This window comes from Penicillium waksmanii (assembly GCF_028829765.1).
Source record: "Penicillium waksmanii strain IBT 27052 chromosome Unknown utg000005l:1.0-5232799.0:1.0-5237142.0, whole genome shotgun sequence".
NCBI lineage: Eukaryota > Fungi > Ascomycota > Eurotiomycetes > Eurotiales > Aspergillaceae > Penicillium > Penicillium waksmanii.
Window position 1 is genome coordinate 2,050,099 of NW_026643252.1, and position 18,154 is coordinate 2,068,252.

Here is an 18,154-nt window from a genome sequence, read left to right on the forward strand (position 1 = left end):
TAATCTTGCAGACTGGATTTCTCCGTGATGTACGTATTTTTAAAATCAAGAATTACTGTGCGCCCGGGTGGGGGGGAGGAGGTCTTTTTGGGTATGAACGAGCACTTAAATTTGGTATCGGCAGACTATTGAGACAAACGTCTCGAACTTCCACCGAGGAAACTTTACAGAGCTCGAATCAAAGAGAAAAGGATGAAAGACCATGGTGTTATCCATGGGCTCATTGACCTCTGAGAACCCAACTGACCTCACTGCGATCAAACGCTTGGGTGCCGCATGGAAAGTAATGGCTAGGCACAAGGAGCTGGAAAACTCATGAGAGGAACTCTCATAGGTGCGAAGGAAAAAATATCTTCTCAAACATCCAAAAGAAGTTAATGTAATATTATGAGTGACTTTTAACCTAGAGTTTTGGTTTTGACGGGGCCATGTGCCTTGATGAAAGACTGAAAGAACTTCGAGGACCTGTAACCGTGGTCGATTCCAATGGCTAAAAGAGTAACAAGCCATCCAAGGAATAGATAGAGTCTAACCTTTGTTGAGTCTGAAATAGTCCTAAGCGTAAATGTCGTACTCGGAGGTCATTCAGTTATATCTTCGAGGCAGTTATCTCATTCGAATTCCATAATAGAATGGTTTCAAAATAAACATGAACCATTGTCGCTGTCTACGAACGTACAGTAGAATCCATTGAAACACAGACCTTGACTCCAGGGCTTTTTCACATTTATCAATTCTTCAACCTTCAAACCCTGCAAGGTGGCAGGCGAAGGGCTTCCTTAATTTGAAAATAAACGTCCAGCTGATAGCTCCGTGATGGAATTTTGGCATGTTAAAAGGAAACGACAAGCGGGTCAATTGGCTGGCACGTACTCAATCAGAGATATGGATTCCACATTCACCCCACCATTGGCTCCAAAACCCTCGCAACCCAAGCTATGGCCACGACAAGCAAGATGGAGGGCACCTGGAACCAAGGCCATTGAAGATCCTGAGCAAGTGCCGGATGGATGGAACCTGGATGAACCAGACCTTGACCCGATGACATAGCCGGCCAAATTAGAAGATGTAATGAGAGAATCGCAGACAATATAATACCCAAGTTTTTCCAGACAAGATTGAGGAACTTTGAAAACAGACGGAAGGGAGATGCAAAACTGAGAGAGGGCTTGCCTGCAGGGCTTGGCTGGAATGTTGTGCTGCGTATAAACTCTCTCAGAAATATCAAGAAAGCTCTCGAGGATAATGGTGATCCGGATAAGGAGATCTCTAACATCCTAGCTATAATTGAGGCGTATATAGATGGATCGCTGAGCTGGATTCCTGGTAAAGTTACCTATTGGGGGCTGGGAGAGCGTCTTGCTCCAGCGAAAGACTTCACCTGGGAAGAATGTGAAAAAGCTGGGCAGAATTACTCAGTCAGTCAAGGCTTCTGGGTAGAAGGTGTACGTTAGCGGTCGCTATGATTTAAAGCAAAGATTTCATGGCTAACTCTCATTCTAGATTACACCACTGGAAACTGGGCTTCGCGCACCGACGACAATTCTGCAGTCGGCTAACACAACGGTGAACATTATGTATGATTATATTCTATATTGGACGACATTTATACCTAGCATCTGACTCGCTGTGTTCTCTAGTTAAACATTGCAATAATTCCCCCCGGTGGCGGTATTCCGCTTAAACTTGATTTTATAGACGATACTGGAGCCGATACTCTGTCGATATTTGAAGGTGATTTAGACCAAATGCTTCATCTGAATCCGCGCTGTAGTACCACAACGCTTGGATGGGCCGAGTGCTCAACAGTCAGTCATACAGTACGGTGGCGAGTAGTTGAGCTGACTTTAGCTTTAACCGACCCCAATACTGAAGATGGCTACTTAATGCCATTTATCAACGTGATCGCCACTGTGCAAGCAGGCAGCGGTCGACCTAGCTTAAGGCTAAGTGGCAGGGTGGTGAGAGATGTGCTTTTCAGTGCTACCTCTCCCAATGGAAACAGAGAACTGTATCTCACTTCAAAAAAGTCCGATCTCACAAATGTTCCTGACACAACCTTACCAATCACACATAGGTGGAGGCAAGATCGAGGTCCTCAGTTACGAATTGAGGAAAACCCTCCACCTGGTGCAAATCTAGGTGGTACAGGTACGGGTCAGGGTGGTCGTGGTGGTCGTCCTATTGCTCGTGACCGTGGCCGTGGACGTGACCGTGGTGGTACTGGTGATACTGGTGCAGATGCTTCTGGTGGTTGTCGTCGGCGTATTGTCTTCTGGTGAAGGTGGTGAAGGTGATCGTTGGTTCAACTTGTACATGATAATATTCAATCACATTTTACTCAATGCTCAATCATGTACCTTCAAGTCTTTACCTTTGTACCTAGAATAAATGCCCTATACTCCTCCCTATACCTCAAGATAGACTCCCGTAGATGCCGATTGTCATGTGCCATTGCATCCGGTGATGCGGTTGGCGCCTGCCATTTCAACCAGTTCAACCATTCTGACTGAGAGAGCCTCCGACATCTCCCAAACTTCATCGCGTCTCACACCTTTACTCGCTCCCATAAATCTTTTGAGAATAAGCGTGGAAAGAGAACGAAAGAGAAATGGATGACGAGACAATCACCCAAGTAGGGTTGGATTCCCCTTCGCTAGAGTCCCAACCCCTAGGAGGAGTTGACATCCCCAATGACGAGGCTGAGAAACGGGCTCCATTGCTTATGCAACGCCCTCCGAGCTTTGGAGTTGACCTGTCCGAATTCTCATTCATGAAACCAGCCTCACGTCACCAAGGATTCTCGTTACGTGGCATGCCAAAACCAGGACGCATCAACCCTCCTCCGCTTGGAGCCACCAGCCTCTCAATCCCGAAGACAATGGGATTTGAAAACTTAAAACCCTTGAATCAAGAGCGGTATGCCTCAATCTTCTTTCCCATCCTTAGAATTTTAGTCCGATTGCTTATCTGCCGTTTGTTCTGGCTACCCTACAGTCCAAGTAGCTCTCATCCCGAAGACGATTCATCTCAATTGCTGGTCAGCAGCACCGATAATCAGTTACCACCGAACCTACCCAAACACCCACGATATGGTCCCAAGTCTGCTCACAATAATCCCGCGGATACGACAGAAATTGCTCCGGATTCTAGGCGGGACAAAATTCGTGACCCGTCGGCTCGGAAAGTCAACCCCCCTGGGCCCAGGATCCGCTCGAGCGATAGTTCCAGGGTAACTCAAACTCGTCAAAAGAGTAAACCTTCTCAGATCAACGAAGAAATGCTTTTTGAGCTCCTCATTGCAAAGTTCAGAATTCGCGAAGAGAAGGAAGCTGCCACTGCGGATATGCAACAACAGCTGGAGATAGACAACGTGCAGCTGAAAAGGGAAAACCAGAGCCTTCGAGGCCAGGGAAAGGTGTACGAGGAGAAGCTTCTGAGTATGGAAGCCGAACGCAAATCTCAAGAGGGCCGAGTCACCAGTTGGAAGGAAAAGATCACCAAGTTCAAACAGATTATCAATGAGCTCGGCCACGACTTCGAAGCCCTGCGACTCGACTCGGATAGATTGAAGGCGACTACCTCGTCTCTCCAAGATGAGCGGCATTCCTTGACCAGCTCTATCGATGAGATTAAGCTTCAAATTGTGCGAGCAGAAGACAAAATGGATGCTCAACGAATGGAAATTGTCGACTATGAGAAGCAAGTGGCGAGGCTGGAACAAGCCCTACTTGCCTCGAGAGAGCAGCTCAAGGAATCTATCTCCGGCCTAGCCAATGAAAAAAAGCGAAGCAACACACTTGAGTCATACATTCAAAACCACTCTCACAGTCAGATCAGACAGGCCAATCTCCTCAGAGAAGATCACGCGAAGTTGCTGGAGAAGCTAGTCTCAGGACTGGAGGACATCTCTGAAACTTCAAACAACACTCGAGATGCGGTTTTGTCCGAAATCAGATCTTCTCTCGAAGAATGCCAGGATTCGGTTCGAGAGCTGAGAGAGCGATGCTCTGCCGAAACAAGAGATGTTCAAGACTTTACAAACACCATTCACGATGTTGCCGCCCGGTGAGTTTACTGACCCTCGAAGGAAGAATTGGATTTTTGGTTGTAGTGCTAACGGTGAGCTCAGAATCGATGTGGTGGCAGCGCGTTTGGTGGCAGATGCTGAATCGACCGCCAGAACGAACCTTCAAGCTTCGCAAAGCATTGAGGCAAACACAAAGATGATTGAGTTTAGCTTTGGTTCCGATTCGACCCTTTCTAGACAGCTTGATCGTTGCAATACTGCTCATGGATCTCTTGGTAATACACTGGAAGGCTTCTCTCCTGTGTTGAATGATCTCGATGCCTCGGTGAAATCTTTGACAGCCAGTGGAAATCATCTCGTGCATGAATTGAAGGGCCTCAGTAGCAAATTGCTCGAGTCTCAACCCCCGCCCAACAACCCACTACTTGAGTTGGAAGTGTCTAAAACGTTCTCCGAGAATACCCAGCTCCAACTTCGCCTTCAAACCATCTCTTCTGAGGCCGAAAGTCTTCGCCGGAGTTTACACGACCGAGAAGTCGAGAATCAAAGACTGCAAAAATCGATGGCGGAGTCAAATACAAAGTATCATTCTTTAGAACATCGCGGGATGCAACTAGAAGCGGATAATATTTGTTTGCACGAGCAAATGAGATCTGTCAAGGAAGACGCTCGGAAGATGATAGATGAGGGGAAGATCACCTCTAAGAATGAGATGCAGCTTCATCACAACCTACAAATTGGGACCATTGAAAGAGAAAATGAAAGGCTCAAGGATGAGGCCGGGGCACTCCTTGGCCAAATGCAGGGAGTTCAGGACTCTTTGGTAAGTGTGAGAAATAACACTCAATAATGCGTTGCTGACAAAGTAAGATCAACGCACAGAGAATGATCGATGACCAACGGGAGGAGCGCGTAGCACTGGTAAGGGACAAGGCTCCTGTCGCGTTTCCCAGTACTAATATTGCTACAGCTCCGCGAATCCGAGCAACAAGTCCAGCATCTGACCGAAACAAACTCCGAGATCACAACACGAATGAACACTCAAATAACAGAGATACAACGTTTTCAAGAGGCGGAGGCGGCGTCTTGCTTGGAAAGAAATGACCTACAAGAACGGCTCAGACAGGCGCATGAACGGGTTCATGAACTGGAGCAGAATCTGGCTTCGAATACAGATAACGAGCCCGTGAAGCAAGTGCCAGTGAGTGGCATTGTGCCCTTTCCAGAGATTCAGGACAAAATTTCGGCACAACGAGCCTCTTCGCCCTATTATGATCCAGGCGACTTTGCGATGCTGTTCATGTCGGACGATTTGTGTCCTTCATCGCCATTCAATATAGAGAACGCGAAGCAGTCCACGATCAACCCTCAGAAGGAGCCAGAAGAAATCCAGACCAAAACGGCTCCGGCTCCGGCTCGCGAAATGGCCAGTAAACCTGGAGCCTCACCGAAAATTCACCCATCTCCAGAACAGCCCAAGCGCAAGGCAGTGAACTTCAAGTCACAAGCCCCGGGGGAAATGACCGCGCGAACTTCTAGTGCTAGGTCAACCTTGACGCAGGTGCAGCAGGATATAGCAGAACGCCCGAGCAAGATGACAAAACATGTTCACAAATGGACCTATAGCCGTGTTCGCAGCTCAGGCACCGAAATCCAGCATGAGCAGGCCGCTGAGTCCACGCATATGCCCGCGGTGGAGCAGCGAACGAGTCCCAAAGGGTTAGTTTCAGCGAGCAGTGGGAACAAGGCGTCCAAACGTACTACCAGTCGTGGTCGAGGCAAGCGTCGATCAAGAGGTAAAGCTCAATCCGGGATTGAGTTTATGTTCATTGGAGACCGTTGGCTAACATTTGTGGGTAGGGGAGCGCTACAGCGCCCGCTTCAGTCAAGAATGATCCCGTCAGAATCACTAGGCATAGGGTGATCAGTGCTTTGAAAGATACCGCCAAATTCCGCTAACAAAAACTTCTCCTCTCACCGAAAAGGAGGCGTTTCAAGACTTCTCGATTGTGTTTCGTTGGATGCAGATATTAGCCTTCTATATAGATACCTCAGCGTGATATTCAGCTTGTTGATTTGTTTCTTCTTTTATCATATCTCCGAGGGTATACTCTCCATGATATGGAGCAGTATTATGCAGGTCAGGAGTCGGGGCGAGGCAATGCGAGGGAAAATATATGTAGTAGGGAATTGATTTTTATCTTCAGTTGAAACCCAGAGCTGCTACGCTCGTAAACGCCAAACATAATGCTCCATCAAAAAAGGAGTTCGCCGTAGAACAGATGGAGCCGACGGAGAGACGGACGACCTTCGTGGTCCTTCTGTCAACACTTCTCAGAATATAATGTACACAAAAAGGTTACACAGCCCGATCGTCACCTTTCCATAACCGCCGCTATTCCGCATAGATGGTAGCGACCCGTCGTTTTGTCGAGTGTATAGGGTATTGGAGGCTCGTGCGAGAGATTCGAGTACCGGTGAGCTGACGTATTGATGCATGCGCGCTGCACCACCAAATCGGAGGAAGCCAAGTATCGAAACAACGCGCGAGTGTGGAGGACGACAAGTTCGATATCAGAAAGAGGCGAATCGGAACAGTAAATCGGTTGAAGGCAGGATTTTTCCTGCGTTTATTTCGCCTTGCCGCCCTTCGTCGCTTCGAGGAAAAGGACCTTCTTCTTCACGACGGGGTCGTACTTGAGCATGGAGAGGGGGCGGTGGATACGGGGGCGGATCATTGTGCGATAATAGCCGGTCATGGCCATGGAGATGAGCCGGACGGCAATGGTGCGAGACTTCGCTGCATTGAGAAAGTATGTTAGCGGGTGTTCATCGTGGAGAGTGTCTTGTCTCGTCGGCGTCGGGGCGGATGGAAAGTGCATCATCGCCGCCGCACCGGGATTCAGGGTGATGATGGGAAATGTAAGGTCGCGCGGTATTGAGGAAGGCGTATTCCTATGTTGACGCACCTTTCTTGGCCATTTTGCTCGACGTCCCTGGGGAATTGGTCGGTTGTTTGATGCGATGGAAATTCGAGGTCAGCGTTTGGCAGACCGCCGAGTATCACGTGATGGAATTAGTCATCAATATACACCATTCCATTTCAGGAATAGCTCGTTTTTAGAGAAGCCTTCCTCGAGGATAGAGTAGTGAAGACAGCCAGGAGAGAAATGAGAGAAATCAACTATTGAAATATCTCATGTACGGTCTTCGCGGATTGAAACTTACCATACCTTTAAGGTTTTTCATACTAGAGACCAGTCCTAGCATGTGCGAGTACTTGATTTCGCGGGCGCTTTCTGTTTAGAAGCTCTGAATCATATTACCGTACTAATTTAGTGTTTCAAGTTGTGGCTTGTGAATGGGCTGACAGGGTCTTCTGCACGATGTAACCAAAAGGTGGCCGCTTTTCGCTGCCTTCCTTCCTTCCGAAATACTAGTAATAGTAGAAGTACAATTCTCGATCAGATGCATCCAAAGGGTATGGGCGGTTCTTCAGTTTTCCAATTTAACCTTAGAAAGCGAAAGTTTGTTTGCTTTTCCTGCTATATAAGAAAATTATGTTCATACGATTTTCAGTCGTATTTGTCCTAATTCTGTTGATGATAACCTTGGGATCGTCATTCCATATTTGGCGTCGACTGCCAGTGGGCTGAAACTAGTCCCCCACTAGGCTTACTTCCTTCAAAGGACGAATAAAGTTTGCTTCAACTGACACGCGCATTTCTCTCTCAAGCTACCCTAGCTCACTTTTATCCCGAGGTCTGAATAGTACCTAGTCAAGAGTTCTCTAAGAACATATCCCGACTAAAGTTTGGGCTCGCGGTATCCCCGCGGTCTGAGCGGTGCATGAAACAAAAGGGGTGACCACTCTGGAAGAGCAATAATTTCCGAGCAGAAGTACAAATATAAAGGGGTCAGCAAGACTTCAACTGAGCAACTGACAAGAAAAAAAACTTCTTCCTAATATCAATACCCCAATCGTCTACGGGTGGACATCGATGGCTCTCAACATTTTGGTTTTACTAGCTTGTCTAGGATTGACAAGTCCCGTCTTGTCACAAAGCGTGGACGGCTCGAAATATAACAATCCAACTGCCGGACCACCTGCTAGCTACTTCGCTGCCGCTACGACTGTCCCAGTCGCTGCACTGCAAAGTGCGGCTGCGAAGGCTAGTGAAGCGGCAAAGGATGCCACTTATCCCATTAATGCGGACAACGGCGCTAAGAAAGTCACCATTCATAAGGACTGGACAGGTTTTAGCACAGTAAGTAGCCTGTGTTTTACAAATTCCATGCCGCTAATCAATGCTTTTGATCACAGGGCGCAGCTTTTGTGTGGGTCGCCGATATGGATGTGGATTGCGATGGCCTCGACTACAAGTGCAAGGTAAAGTTTACTTTCTTTCAGCCAGTATTACCATGCCGTGTGATGAATATTGCTGATTAAATGGCATAGGGAAACCCAGATGGGCAGTCCGAGACTAACTTCGGCGCCCTCGCGGCTTACGAAGTTCCGTTTATTGTGATTCCTGATACATTTGGAACTACTTATAGAAGTGATCTATCCGGCAATAATGTTGCTGCCGTAATCTGGTTTGTAGTAAAGTCCCCGTCCTCTAGGAGATTGATTCTAAGTGTTCGATAGTGACAACAAGATGTTTTATGGCATTTATGGGGACTCCGATGGTGATGACCCGGAAGTCATTGGGGAAGCATCGTGGCTAATGGCACGAACTTGCTTCCCAGGTGAGAATCTTAACGGGAACAGCGGTCATGGGAATGCCGATGTTACCTGTAAGTTCAGTTCAGCCAACGGTCTTTCTGAGAAGCGATGCTAACCCCGCAAGATATTCTCTTCACTGGAAATGATGCGGTTCTCCCTAGTAGCGCTCTCAATAAGAACTACATTACTAACTTTAGCACCTTACGCTCCATGGGAGACAACCTCATCACTGCGCTTGTGAAAAATTTGGATCTAGGCCCGGGTGATTCCAGCAGCACCACCAGCACCACCAGCACCACTACTACGACCTCAGCGGGAGCCGGGCCCACTGGCTCATGTTCATGGCCTGGCCACTGCGCAGGTAAAAACTGTTCTTTTCGATGGGCTTTCTCAACATTGCTGACCAAGTCCGTAGGCGCCTCTTGCTCTTCCTCTGATGACTGTTCAGGGGATCTGGCCTGCACGAACGGAAAATGTGCATCGGGGCCTAGTAACGGTTCTTGCTCCTGGACCGGTCACTGCGCGGGTAGGACATCAGTCACGTCGAAGTTTTTTCTCCAAAGACTAATATTTTACATCGTTAGGCGCAGCATGCTCTTCTAGTGACGACTGCTCGGACGACATGGTTTGTACTGGCGGGAAATGTGCGAGTCCTTAAGGTGTAGCTAGAAATTTCTGCATTGGGTAATCCCTATTCTGACTATTCGAAGCCAATGCCCACCAACGTACGAGTATACTACTAGCAATATTAGTAAAATTTTCCGGCTTCTCGGTCAATTTAAGTGGAGTCACGTCAGTTGAGCCAAAGCTCTAACCTTGTATCAATTAGGTACAGTGGCGTTGCAAAAGTTTCAACCCTCCTATTGCCCACCATTATCGACCGCCTTCTAATGGAAGACTAGTAGCTATCTAAGATGGAATGAATTGGCCAATCTATTCCATCTTGGGTAGCTACTTGTTCGCGATTAGAAGGCGGAGACAAGAGCAAGCCAACCAGGGGTTTCAAACTTTTGCACCACTGTAGTAGGCCCCTGTATAGTGCTGCATGGGGTAATAGTAAGATTCCCAATCGGCAGGAGCGCAATTACGCTAAATGCCGAGCAAAACATGGTAAAACAATCGGATTGACACCGGCAGTTTCAATCATGTGAGCGCCACAGTTTGGGGGCGGCTCTAGATCTCGTCTAACTGAAATATGCATCGTGATGCCGTCCCTTCTCGGCAGAAATCACTTCCCGCTGACACGACTCCACAATCCTCCTGCGTCAAGGGAGTGCCCAGCAGCTCTAGCTAAAATAGTTCCAGAATCTCGGTAGGCTGGCGAACCACGTTTCTCTGACTGGGGAAAAATCCCCCCCGATGTTCTTAGCCGCCGCGAATCTATGCCTTTCCCGGGATGGTGGAACCTGTAGTGTGTGGAGCTTGCCCTGAATCCCTCCATTCATCGCCCTCGTTAACCTAATCGATCTCAGTTCAAATGAAACGGCCCCCCTTAACCCCACTCAGTGGTTCAAGCGGCTCATTGTCTGCGACCTCGGCAACCCCGGCCCCTGCCGTTCATCGTGAAATCTCAATGGATCGCCACGATGTCCTGGGAATGCGAAAAATCTTGCTTTCCCAAACTCTTCATCCCGAGTATGCATTACTTCGAGCCTATGGGATATCCTATGGTTCCAAGATCCAGCGATTGACGAACCTGAAAGCACTACGCTGTCAAGCGAAACCCAGAACACGGACAGAATGACCAAAGAAATGCCCCTGGTGGGCCATAGCATGGCGATATTTGCCGCTTCCGCAGTGATGCTGGCGGTCTCTGTCATAGCGGTCGCCATGAGATGCCTTGTTCGGTCTTATGTGGTTCGGGCGTTTGGATGGGATGACGGTCTTATGGTGGTTGCATTGGTAATTAGCTCTGATTTGATCGTGCTTGTGTAACCAACTAACAAGTCCACAGGGTCTATTTATCACGTTGACCGTATCCTGTATGATCGGAGCAGATAATGGAATTGGCCATAAAAATGAGGATTTTAAGAGCATGGTGACACTAAAAAAAGCGCTATTGGTAGGCGGGCCCTATTCCTGAAAATCATTCTTCGCAAGTATGCATCATAGCTCTGACTTCAATTATCAGTTTTGGTGGCTTAATCAAATGTTTTATCTATGGGCAACTTCTCTGGCCAAGATTTCTATCGGCGTTGCGCTGCTTCGCCTGGCCGTTAAGAAAACTCACCGGATCTTTGTCTGGGTAATGATATCCACTGTTATTGCCATCGGTCTCATGTTTTGGCTTGTGCTACTTTTCGACTGCAAACCGATTTCCTACTTTTGGAATCAAGTGGATCTGACACATTCTGGGACTTGTACATCGATCAACACTCTACTCGCCATTGCATACTTTTACAGCTCTGTCACGATAGTGTGCGATCTGGCCCTTGGTATACTACCGGTCTTTCTAGTTTGGAACCTCCAAATGAATCATAGAACAAAGATTGCGGTTGGAGGTATTCTAAGTCTGGGAGCTGTGTGAGTGACCTATGTCGAAAACATAGAATGGGCCCTTACTAACTTATTCATCCAGTGCCAGCGTGGCAGTTATTATTAGACTTCCCTTCCTACATCACTATGCTGACACCGATTTCCTCTGTAAGTCACACGAGCAGACACGGTGATCACCGACATACGCTAATTAAGGTTTCACAACAGACTCCACCTATCAAATTGCTGTTTGGTCAGTGATTGAAACGGGACTTGGAATTACTGCTGGGAGCTTGATGACTTTACGACCACTCTTCCGCTGGCTCTTAGACAGCAGCTTGTCTTATGGACGAAATGCGCACAGTGGCCGGACAAGCTCTCGAAAATACACCCTCTCAAAACCGCACAGCCATGAACTGAATTCCCTCAGCAACCCCAGCTATTGGAGACCAGATATTGACGCCGGTAAAGGTATTGTGAATACTGTTTCATCGCCAAGGTCGAACGCCTTCGACGACGACAACAGCAGTCAGGAGGCCCTTTATGTTGACCCGAGTCCGATCATCAATCCAAACCGGGTCACCGTCCAACAAACCTTTGATCAAGTCGTTTCTGAGCGAAAAATATAATTTAGAACTATGCAATAATCAAGAAGCTCGCAACATTCAGGGTTCTCTTTTAGCGACGTGTCATTCAAGTGACAAATCTGGAAATGTGTTCTGGGTTCGACAGAAGAGATTACCCGTTCTTCCCATGGGAGGATGGCGTAGCCGATGCCACCATTGTCTTAAGGATGTAGGAATCTATCCAGTACATGATTCGGTCTCTGACAGGATTGAGAGTGTCTTTCCACGCGATCGGCTATTTCTGCATCATCCCGTCCGCGGCGTGAAGGTGTTCGTGTCCGTGGAGCACAGACGCTGGGGCCAGACACTTGGGCCATTTTTGACCAGTGAGCAGCTCAAGCCGAGCTGACGCTACGAGGCGTGACCGCTCGCCTCAGCAGCTGAAGAAAAAGTAAAATTGCGGGGTAGCTGAGCCCCCTAAAATCGAATCAGCGCTGCTGGATAGCCTATCGCCGCGCTAGGATTTGCCCGAGTTTGGGGCGGGGCCTGAATCGCTTCATGCACACGGTATTCAAAGAGGATGATTCAAAGGGAAACGATTACTTGCATGAGTATGAGGGCTCTGAAGTCCTCGTATAGCTGCATTTGTATAAATAGAGCAATTTCTATCTCAAGTCACCCCTTTTTCTCAATAGCAGTTTCTCATCTTGTTTCCTTTTTTCTGGGGTTTTATTCTCCATTAATCATATCTCAAATGAATTCAACTTCCTGTGAGCTCCTCGGGGAGGACTACATTCTCCGACAAAGAAAGGATACCAAGCTTCCTCCAATTCGGAAGCGTATCATCATCTGCTGCGATGGTACATGGCAATCGGCGGTCTCTGGGAAGAAAAGTGTCCCTTCCAACGTCACCAGACTTTGTCGCTCTCTGAATAGCATCGGCACCGACGAGAATGGCGACAAATGGCAACAGATTGTGTGGTATGACTCGGGTGTTGGAACTACTGCACTCCCCATGGGAGACGCTATCGAAGGTGCTATTGGTAAAGGTCTAGAAGGAAATGTCATCGAGGCATATAACTTCTGTGTCCTGAACTATAACCCTGGTGATAAAATCATGTGCTTTGGCTTTTCCCGCGGTGCTTATACCGCCCGGACAATTGCTGGTTTAATTTCAGATATTGGAATTTGCCACAAGCGTGACTTGAATAAGTTTCCGGATCTTTGGGCTGTTTACAAAAACATCAAGCCTGGAAAGCGATTCCATCGCAGCGACGAATGGTTTGATTGGAGGTGGGGGAAAGCGGACGAACACCAAGGGGCGAAAGGAGAGTTTGTTTACCAAAAGCCTCCGCAAGGTGATTGGGCCCAGGAGGGCTCCAGAGAAGTGGAGGTGGTCGGTGTCTACGACACTGTTGGGTCTTTGGGGATGCCGGAAGTCCTGGGCATCAAACTTCCCTCGAATGATGGCTGGCATAACGTTGGACTTTCACCTAGTATGAATCCCCATTCTGAATATCAGATTATGTGCTGATATTATAATTCAGATATCAAAAATGCGTTCCAAGCATTAGCACTGGATGAACATCGCAATGCCTTTTCCCCGGCAGTTTGGTATTTGTCTAATAAAACCGCAACACTGGAGGAAGTTAAGGCCAGAAAACAAGAGGAGACCCTAGCCGAGAAGAAATACTGGAGGCTTTTAAAACAAGCTAAAGACCTCAAGGCCTGTGGAAAGGCCACCGATCAGGATGTGAACGACGCTGCACACGAAGTTAATCAAGCTGCCAGGGCCTGGAATAAGGCCTCTCGCAGGCGAGTGAAATTCCAAAACCGAGTTGAGTTACACCCAACCCTTAAGCAGGTTTGGTTCCCTGGCTATCACATCAATGTTGGTGGGGGCTCTAGCGAAACTCTTGCCAACAAGGGTGATATGGAAGAAATGTCCAATATTGTCTTCTCTTGGATGTTGGACCAGGTTGACGAGTTTCTTTCTGTCGATGAGAGCTTCATTATCGATGAGCAGAACCAACGAGAGGAGAAATATGTCCAATTGAACCAAATATTGGATGAATATGATGCCAGAATAACGGTCCAAAAGACAGAGTCCTGGGGAAATTGGGCATGGCGCCATGCCAAGTCAACAGTTTCTGCTATCACCCACCCTCTCACACCCACCAACGAACCGGCTTACAAGAAACGTCGCGTTTATGGCTGGGGGGTGGGAGAGATGGAAGACAGCTTTACCCCTATGTACTGGGCAAATGGAAGCAAGAAGCGTACGCCGGGCGCGTATGATATCGCAGAAGATGGCAAGCCTCTAGGAGACACATTCGAGTTCATTCATCCGGTTGTCAACTTCCGAGTCGAACAATTCAGAAAGATGAACCAAGAGGACGGCAAACACCCCATCTACAAACCAATCGACTTAAGTCCGAGCATGAGATATTCTCGTCGGGAAATGGTCGACGCTCGAGGGAATCCATTCTTCGAATATGACATCGGTTCCTCCAAGCGACCCCTTCCTGAGTGGAAACTGGGCGGACTCGATTCCTATGAGCGACTTGCCATAGCTGGAGATAAAGCCTATGATTATGTTGATGACCTAGATGATCGGCTGAAAACAGGTGTGCGGACGGTTCGCCGGCCTCTGGGACCTCGTGCGAAAAAGGAGCCAGTTGAGCAGCCATTAGGCGAGACCTTCACCGACGGGGGGGCTCAAGCCAATGATTGAGACTGAGCCCTGGGGGGAAAACTACGATTAGTCCAATCAACAATCCTGGAGCAAGCTATAGTCATACCACAAGCTTCGATTGTGATCTTCAGCAGGGGTTTTCCCAGTCGCACACCATCGAGTCCAAGACCTTTGTGACAAAGGTATCCGATGTAACGATCTCCAGTCAAGAGGTTTTTTAGTCTAAAGAATCGGACAGATTGTTGTTCCATATTTGATAATGCGAATCTTGTTTCTCCCACGTGCTCAAAAAGAAAGTCGGCTTCGCGTAATTTAGAGCAGGTCATAGTCACCGTAGATGGATCAGAAATACTGAGATGATATTTTATCGTAGAAAGTTTCATTCATTCTTTCAAGAAAGATTCGTCCGCATAGTTGCGATCGACTGCGGTGTAAGAAATAGCGTTCTGTACCTAATCACTAGCTTGATCTGTAGCGCCACTGATCTCTAACTTGAACGCCTCTGGGCTGATCGGCAATTGCATTTGAGTCAGGTCTAGCCCAACCAGGCTGACACCTAAGCATCTATCTCAAAACTGGCCTGAGAATATAACGGGGTGGATTTCTCCCGCCCAACAAGACGTTGATTGAGCCAAGATGAAGAACAATGAAGATGTTTCAATTTTACGAGGCGCTTGAGAATGACGTACCAGGATGTCTCAATATGGCCCCGAAATGAGGATCTAGCTGACGCAAGTGACTCTTTTCACCCGACAATCAGAAACTGTTTCTTTAATTAGAGGATCTGATCTGTCAATCTTGGCTGGAGACGATGGCGATGACGGTGAATAAATCGAGAGGCTGGGGAGGACCCACTTCTGCCCGACGTGTACCCTGCCACCGGTTTCTGTTTTCTTGTGTGCCAAACCGGTCTCATTGTCGGAAGAACTGACCCAATTTTTGAATGTATAGTCGAGATCGGGCCCGATTGTACGAAAGCCTGGTCGAGGTGACTTCTATTCTGCTATCTTTCTACCACATCAACCCTTTGAGTAGTCTTTATACATCGACCCCACACAACGTGGCGCATTCTCCACCTTATACAGTGGATGGACCAATGAGAACCCTGGAGATCCACGGATCTGCAAATCAGGAAGCTGCGAAATAGAGGAGGCTGGATTGCACCTTCCCAAGAAAAAGAGAAAGAGAGACGAGATCGCGCCTGCCTTGTTGCCATGTTGACTTGATCTTCTCTTCCCCTTTCCCTCTCATTTCCTCTCATTTTCTTCTTCTTCTCCCTCTCATCTCCTTTTCTCTTCTTCTTCCACTTCATCCACATTTTTTCTTCGCTGTTCTCCCATTACATTGCTCACATTTTCATCTGCGTATCGGTACAAACTCATCATACGATATTGCCCACCATGAAGCTCCATCTTAGTGCGGCTCTTACGCTTCTCTCCTCTGCTGCCTTGGTTGCAGCTCAGACTTACACCAACTGCAACCCCCTCCAGAATTGTAAGTTGGAAATTTCCGCCGTGATTGACCCGACCCATTCGCTAACAAAAGACAGCTTGCCCTGCGGACCCCGCACTTGGAAAGGCGGACCAGAAGTTCGACTTCACCTCCGGATCTTCATCGGAATTCACTGCCTCCGGCAGTGTCACCTACGATGACACCAATGGGGCGACCTTCACCGTGGCCAACCAAGGCGATGGGCCACTGATCCAGTCAAATTGGTACATCATGTTTGGACGTGTGGAATACACAATCAAGGCCGCACCTGGAACTGGAATTGTCAGCAGTGCTGTTTTGCAATCCGATGACTTGGACGAAATCGACTGGGAGTGGCTCGGTGGCAACAATGCTCAAGTACAGAGCAACTATTTTGGCAAGGGTGATACCAGCAGCTACAATCGCGGTGCTTACCACGAAAACTCCGGCAACCATGACGACTTCCACACTTACTCAATCGACTGGTCGAGTACTCAAATTATTTGGGCCATCGACGGCAAGACTGTGCGCGTTTTGACTCCTGACACTGCCGACGCCAACCAGTACCCTCAGACACCGATGATGGTCAAGGTCGGAGTTTGGGCCGGCGGTGACCCAAACAACTCCCAGGGAACTATCGGTTCGTGAATCTTTTCGATCAACCGCAATGGAATTGGGATGCTAACATGGATTGTAGATTGGGCTGGCGGTGAGACCGACTACAGCAAGGGACCGTACAGCATGTACATGAAGTCCATGACTGTGACCGACTACTCGACTGGAAATTCGTATAGCTATGGTGACAAGACCGGCGACTGGTCTTCTATTACTGCAGACGGCGGTAAGGTGAACGGCAACAGTGCCGATGAGCCCACAGCGACCGAGTCTGCCCCTGCAATCACGGCTACTGTCGACAGCGTTCCCGTTCCCTGGAGTGGAACTCACAAGGAAACCTCCAGCTGGGTTACCCCCAACGTTTGGCCCTGGGTTGCAACAGGCGCACCATCTTCAACCTCCGCCGACCATTCCAGCAAATGGGAATCCCGTTCCAACCGTATCCAGCCGCCCAGCGGGGGATCAGTCAGTGAGCACTCCCCCGCACCCACAAATTCTCCCCTGGACTCGATCACTAAGACCGGATCCTCTTTTTCACAGTCTACCTTCCTATCTACGTCAGTTTCATTAGCTTCTTCGTCGGATGTCTTTTCCCCTTCTGGGCTTAAGAGCTCGACGATGAGTGTGACGCGGCACAAGACCACGACAACCAAAAAGCACTGGACGAGACCTACAGATACCGAAGAAGACACTAATGAGAGCGAGGCAACCGCAACGTCAAGCTCCTCTCAAGACGCTCCTTCGGTCAATGCGGCCACCAGTCGGCACCAGTCCCCGGCGAGCCTTTCTATCCTGTTGGCAATCTTGGGTGGTGTTATTTTTGGTGGCATCGTGGTGCTGCTCTAAAGTTCTTTTATGATGATGAATTTCATCTGTATTATTATCACGATTCCATGCAAAACATACGGCGTTGATGACACTTTACCGACATTCGGCCTGGCATGGCTACTGCATATTGGCGCTTATGACTATTGGAACCTTTCTTGTTGATGTTTTTATTCTTATGTTTATAGATGGTTACGAATCCCAAAATCCGATGCAGATGCATCCGAGTCTTTTTATATCACCCAAGCCAAATCCACTTATTCACAGCGTAATGCCTATAGTTTTAAATCTCTCTGTAGAAGCTTTTGTCACTCGAAACAAAAATCATTGCTGTCATGTGCTCAAAAAGCCCTTCTGCAGCGGCGTGCCTGTTCTCGAGACATGCGGCCCTGATAGAAAGTCAGCGTGACATGCAATACATGCGAGCATGAGAAATGCAGTAAAACTTGTTTATATTATTCCAGTCATTACATCGAGCGCAAAATCTCCTCTTGGATTTACCTAGGATATCCGGCATTGGCTCGGCGACGGCTCCCATTCCGTCATCATGGTGGATGCGGGTGCGGTCTCAGTCCGAATCTTTGTGGCTCAATAAATGTCATTGTGGTAACCTAGTTATGTGGTTTGTTTCATTTTATTTTTATCTTTGGATCATTCTGGGAATAATGTTGTGCGTGCAATCATTGCTATGACACGATCTAGCGCTCTCCTTTCTCTCGCTTTGGGGCTCGTTTCTGCACATGACGAGCCTT

General features: G+C 48.1%; 7 protein-coding genes across 7 annotated transcripts; 6 read left to right on the forward strand and 1 right to left on the reverse strand.

Annotated features, from left to right (window-relative positions):
• Positions 1-885: 885 nt before the first annotated feature.
• On the forward strand, positions 886-2,282 carry N7481_005665 (uncharacterized protein; the record flags this gene model as incomplete). Its single annotated transcript, XM_057264884.1, has 3 exons — positions 886-999; positions 1,113-1,445; positions 1,641-2,282. 3 exons carry the CDS (start codon positions 886-888, stop codon positions 2,280-2,282), a joined length of 1,089 nt encoding a protein of 362 aa, XP_057122604.1.
• Positions 2,283-2,611: 329 nt separating this feature from the next.
• N7481_005666 (uncharacterized protein) lies at positions 2,612-5,925 on the forward strand (the record flags this gene model as incomplete). Its single annotated transcript, XM_057264885.1, has 6 exons — positions 2,612-2,919; positions 2,998-4,068; positions 4,133-4,853; positions 4,901-4,951; positions 5,001-5,826; positions 5,891-5,925. 6 exons carry the CDS (start codon positions 2,612-2,614, stop codon positions 5,923-5,925), a joined length of 3,012 nt encoding a protein of 1,003 aa, XP_057122605.1.
• Positions 5,926-6,660: 735 nt separating this feature from the next.
• On the reverse strand, positions 6,661-7,300 carry N7481_005667 (mitochondrial 54S ribosomal bL33m domain-containing protein; the record flags this gene model as incomplete). The annotated part of the gene is made up of 2 exons (XM_057264886.1): positions 6,661-7,026; positions 7,259-7,300. The coding sequence occupies 2 exons, from the start codon at positions 7,298-7,300 to the stop codon at positions 6,661-6,663; spliced, it is 408 nt and encodes a 135-aa protein (XP_057122606.1).
• A 731-nt stretch (positions 7,301-8,031) lies between these two features.
• On the forward strand, positions 8,032-9,414 carry N7481_005668 (glycoside hydrolase family 75 protein; the record flags this gene model as incomplete). Its single annotated transcript, XM_057264887.1, has 7 exons — positions 8,032-8,298; positions 8,355-8,420; positions 8,490-8,626; positions 8,679-8,827; positions 8,881-9,117; positions 9,172-9,282; positions 9,341-9,414. The coding sequence occupies 7 exons, from the start codon at positions 8,032-8,034 to the stop codon at positions 9,412-9,414; spliced, it is 1,041 nt and encodes a 346-aa protein (XP_057122607.1).
• A 1,082-nt stretch (positions 9,415-10,496) lies between these two features.
• On the forward strand, positions 10,497-11,860 carry N7481_005669 (uncharacterized protein; the record flags this gene model as incomplete). Its single annotated transcript, XM_057264888.1, has 5 exons — positions 10,497-10,658; positions 10,711-10,818; positions 10,888-11,279; positions 11,335-11,399; positions 11,460-11,860. The coding sequence occupies 5 exons, from the start codon at positions 10,497-10,499 to the stop codon at positions 11,858-11,860; spliced, it is 1,128 nt and encodes a 375-aa protein (XP_057122608.1).
• Positions 11,861-12,551: 691 nt separating this feature from the next.
• Positions 12,552-14,531, forward strand: N7481_005670 (T6SS phospholipase effector Tle1-like catalytic domain-containing protein; the record flags this gene model as incomplete). The annotated part of the gene is made up of 2 exons (XM_057264889.1): positions 12,552-13,293; positions 13,345-14,531. The coding sequence occupies 2 exons, from the start codon at positions 12,552-12,554 to the stop codon at positions 14,529-14,531; spliced, it is 1,929 nt and encodes a 642-aa protein (XP_057122609.1).
• Positions 14,532-15,892: 1,361 nt separating this feature from the next.
• Positions 15,893-17,423, forward strand: N7481_005671 (glycoside hydrolase family 16 protein; the record flags this gene model as incomplete). The annotated part of the gene is made up of 3 exons (XM_057264890.1): positions 15,893-15,986; positions 16,042-16,602; positions 16,660-17,423. The coding sequence occupies 3 exons, from the start codon at positions 15,893-15,895 to the stop codon at positions 17,421-17,423; spliced, it is 1,419 nt and encodes a 472-aa protein (XP_057122610.1).
• Between the last annotated feature and the right edge of the window lie 731 nt (positions 17,424-18,154).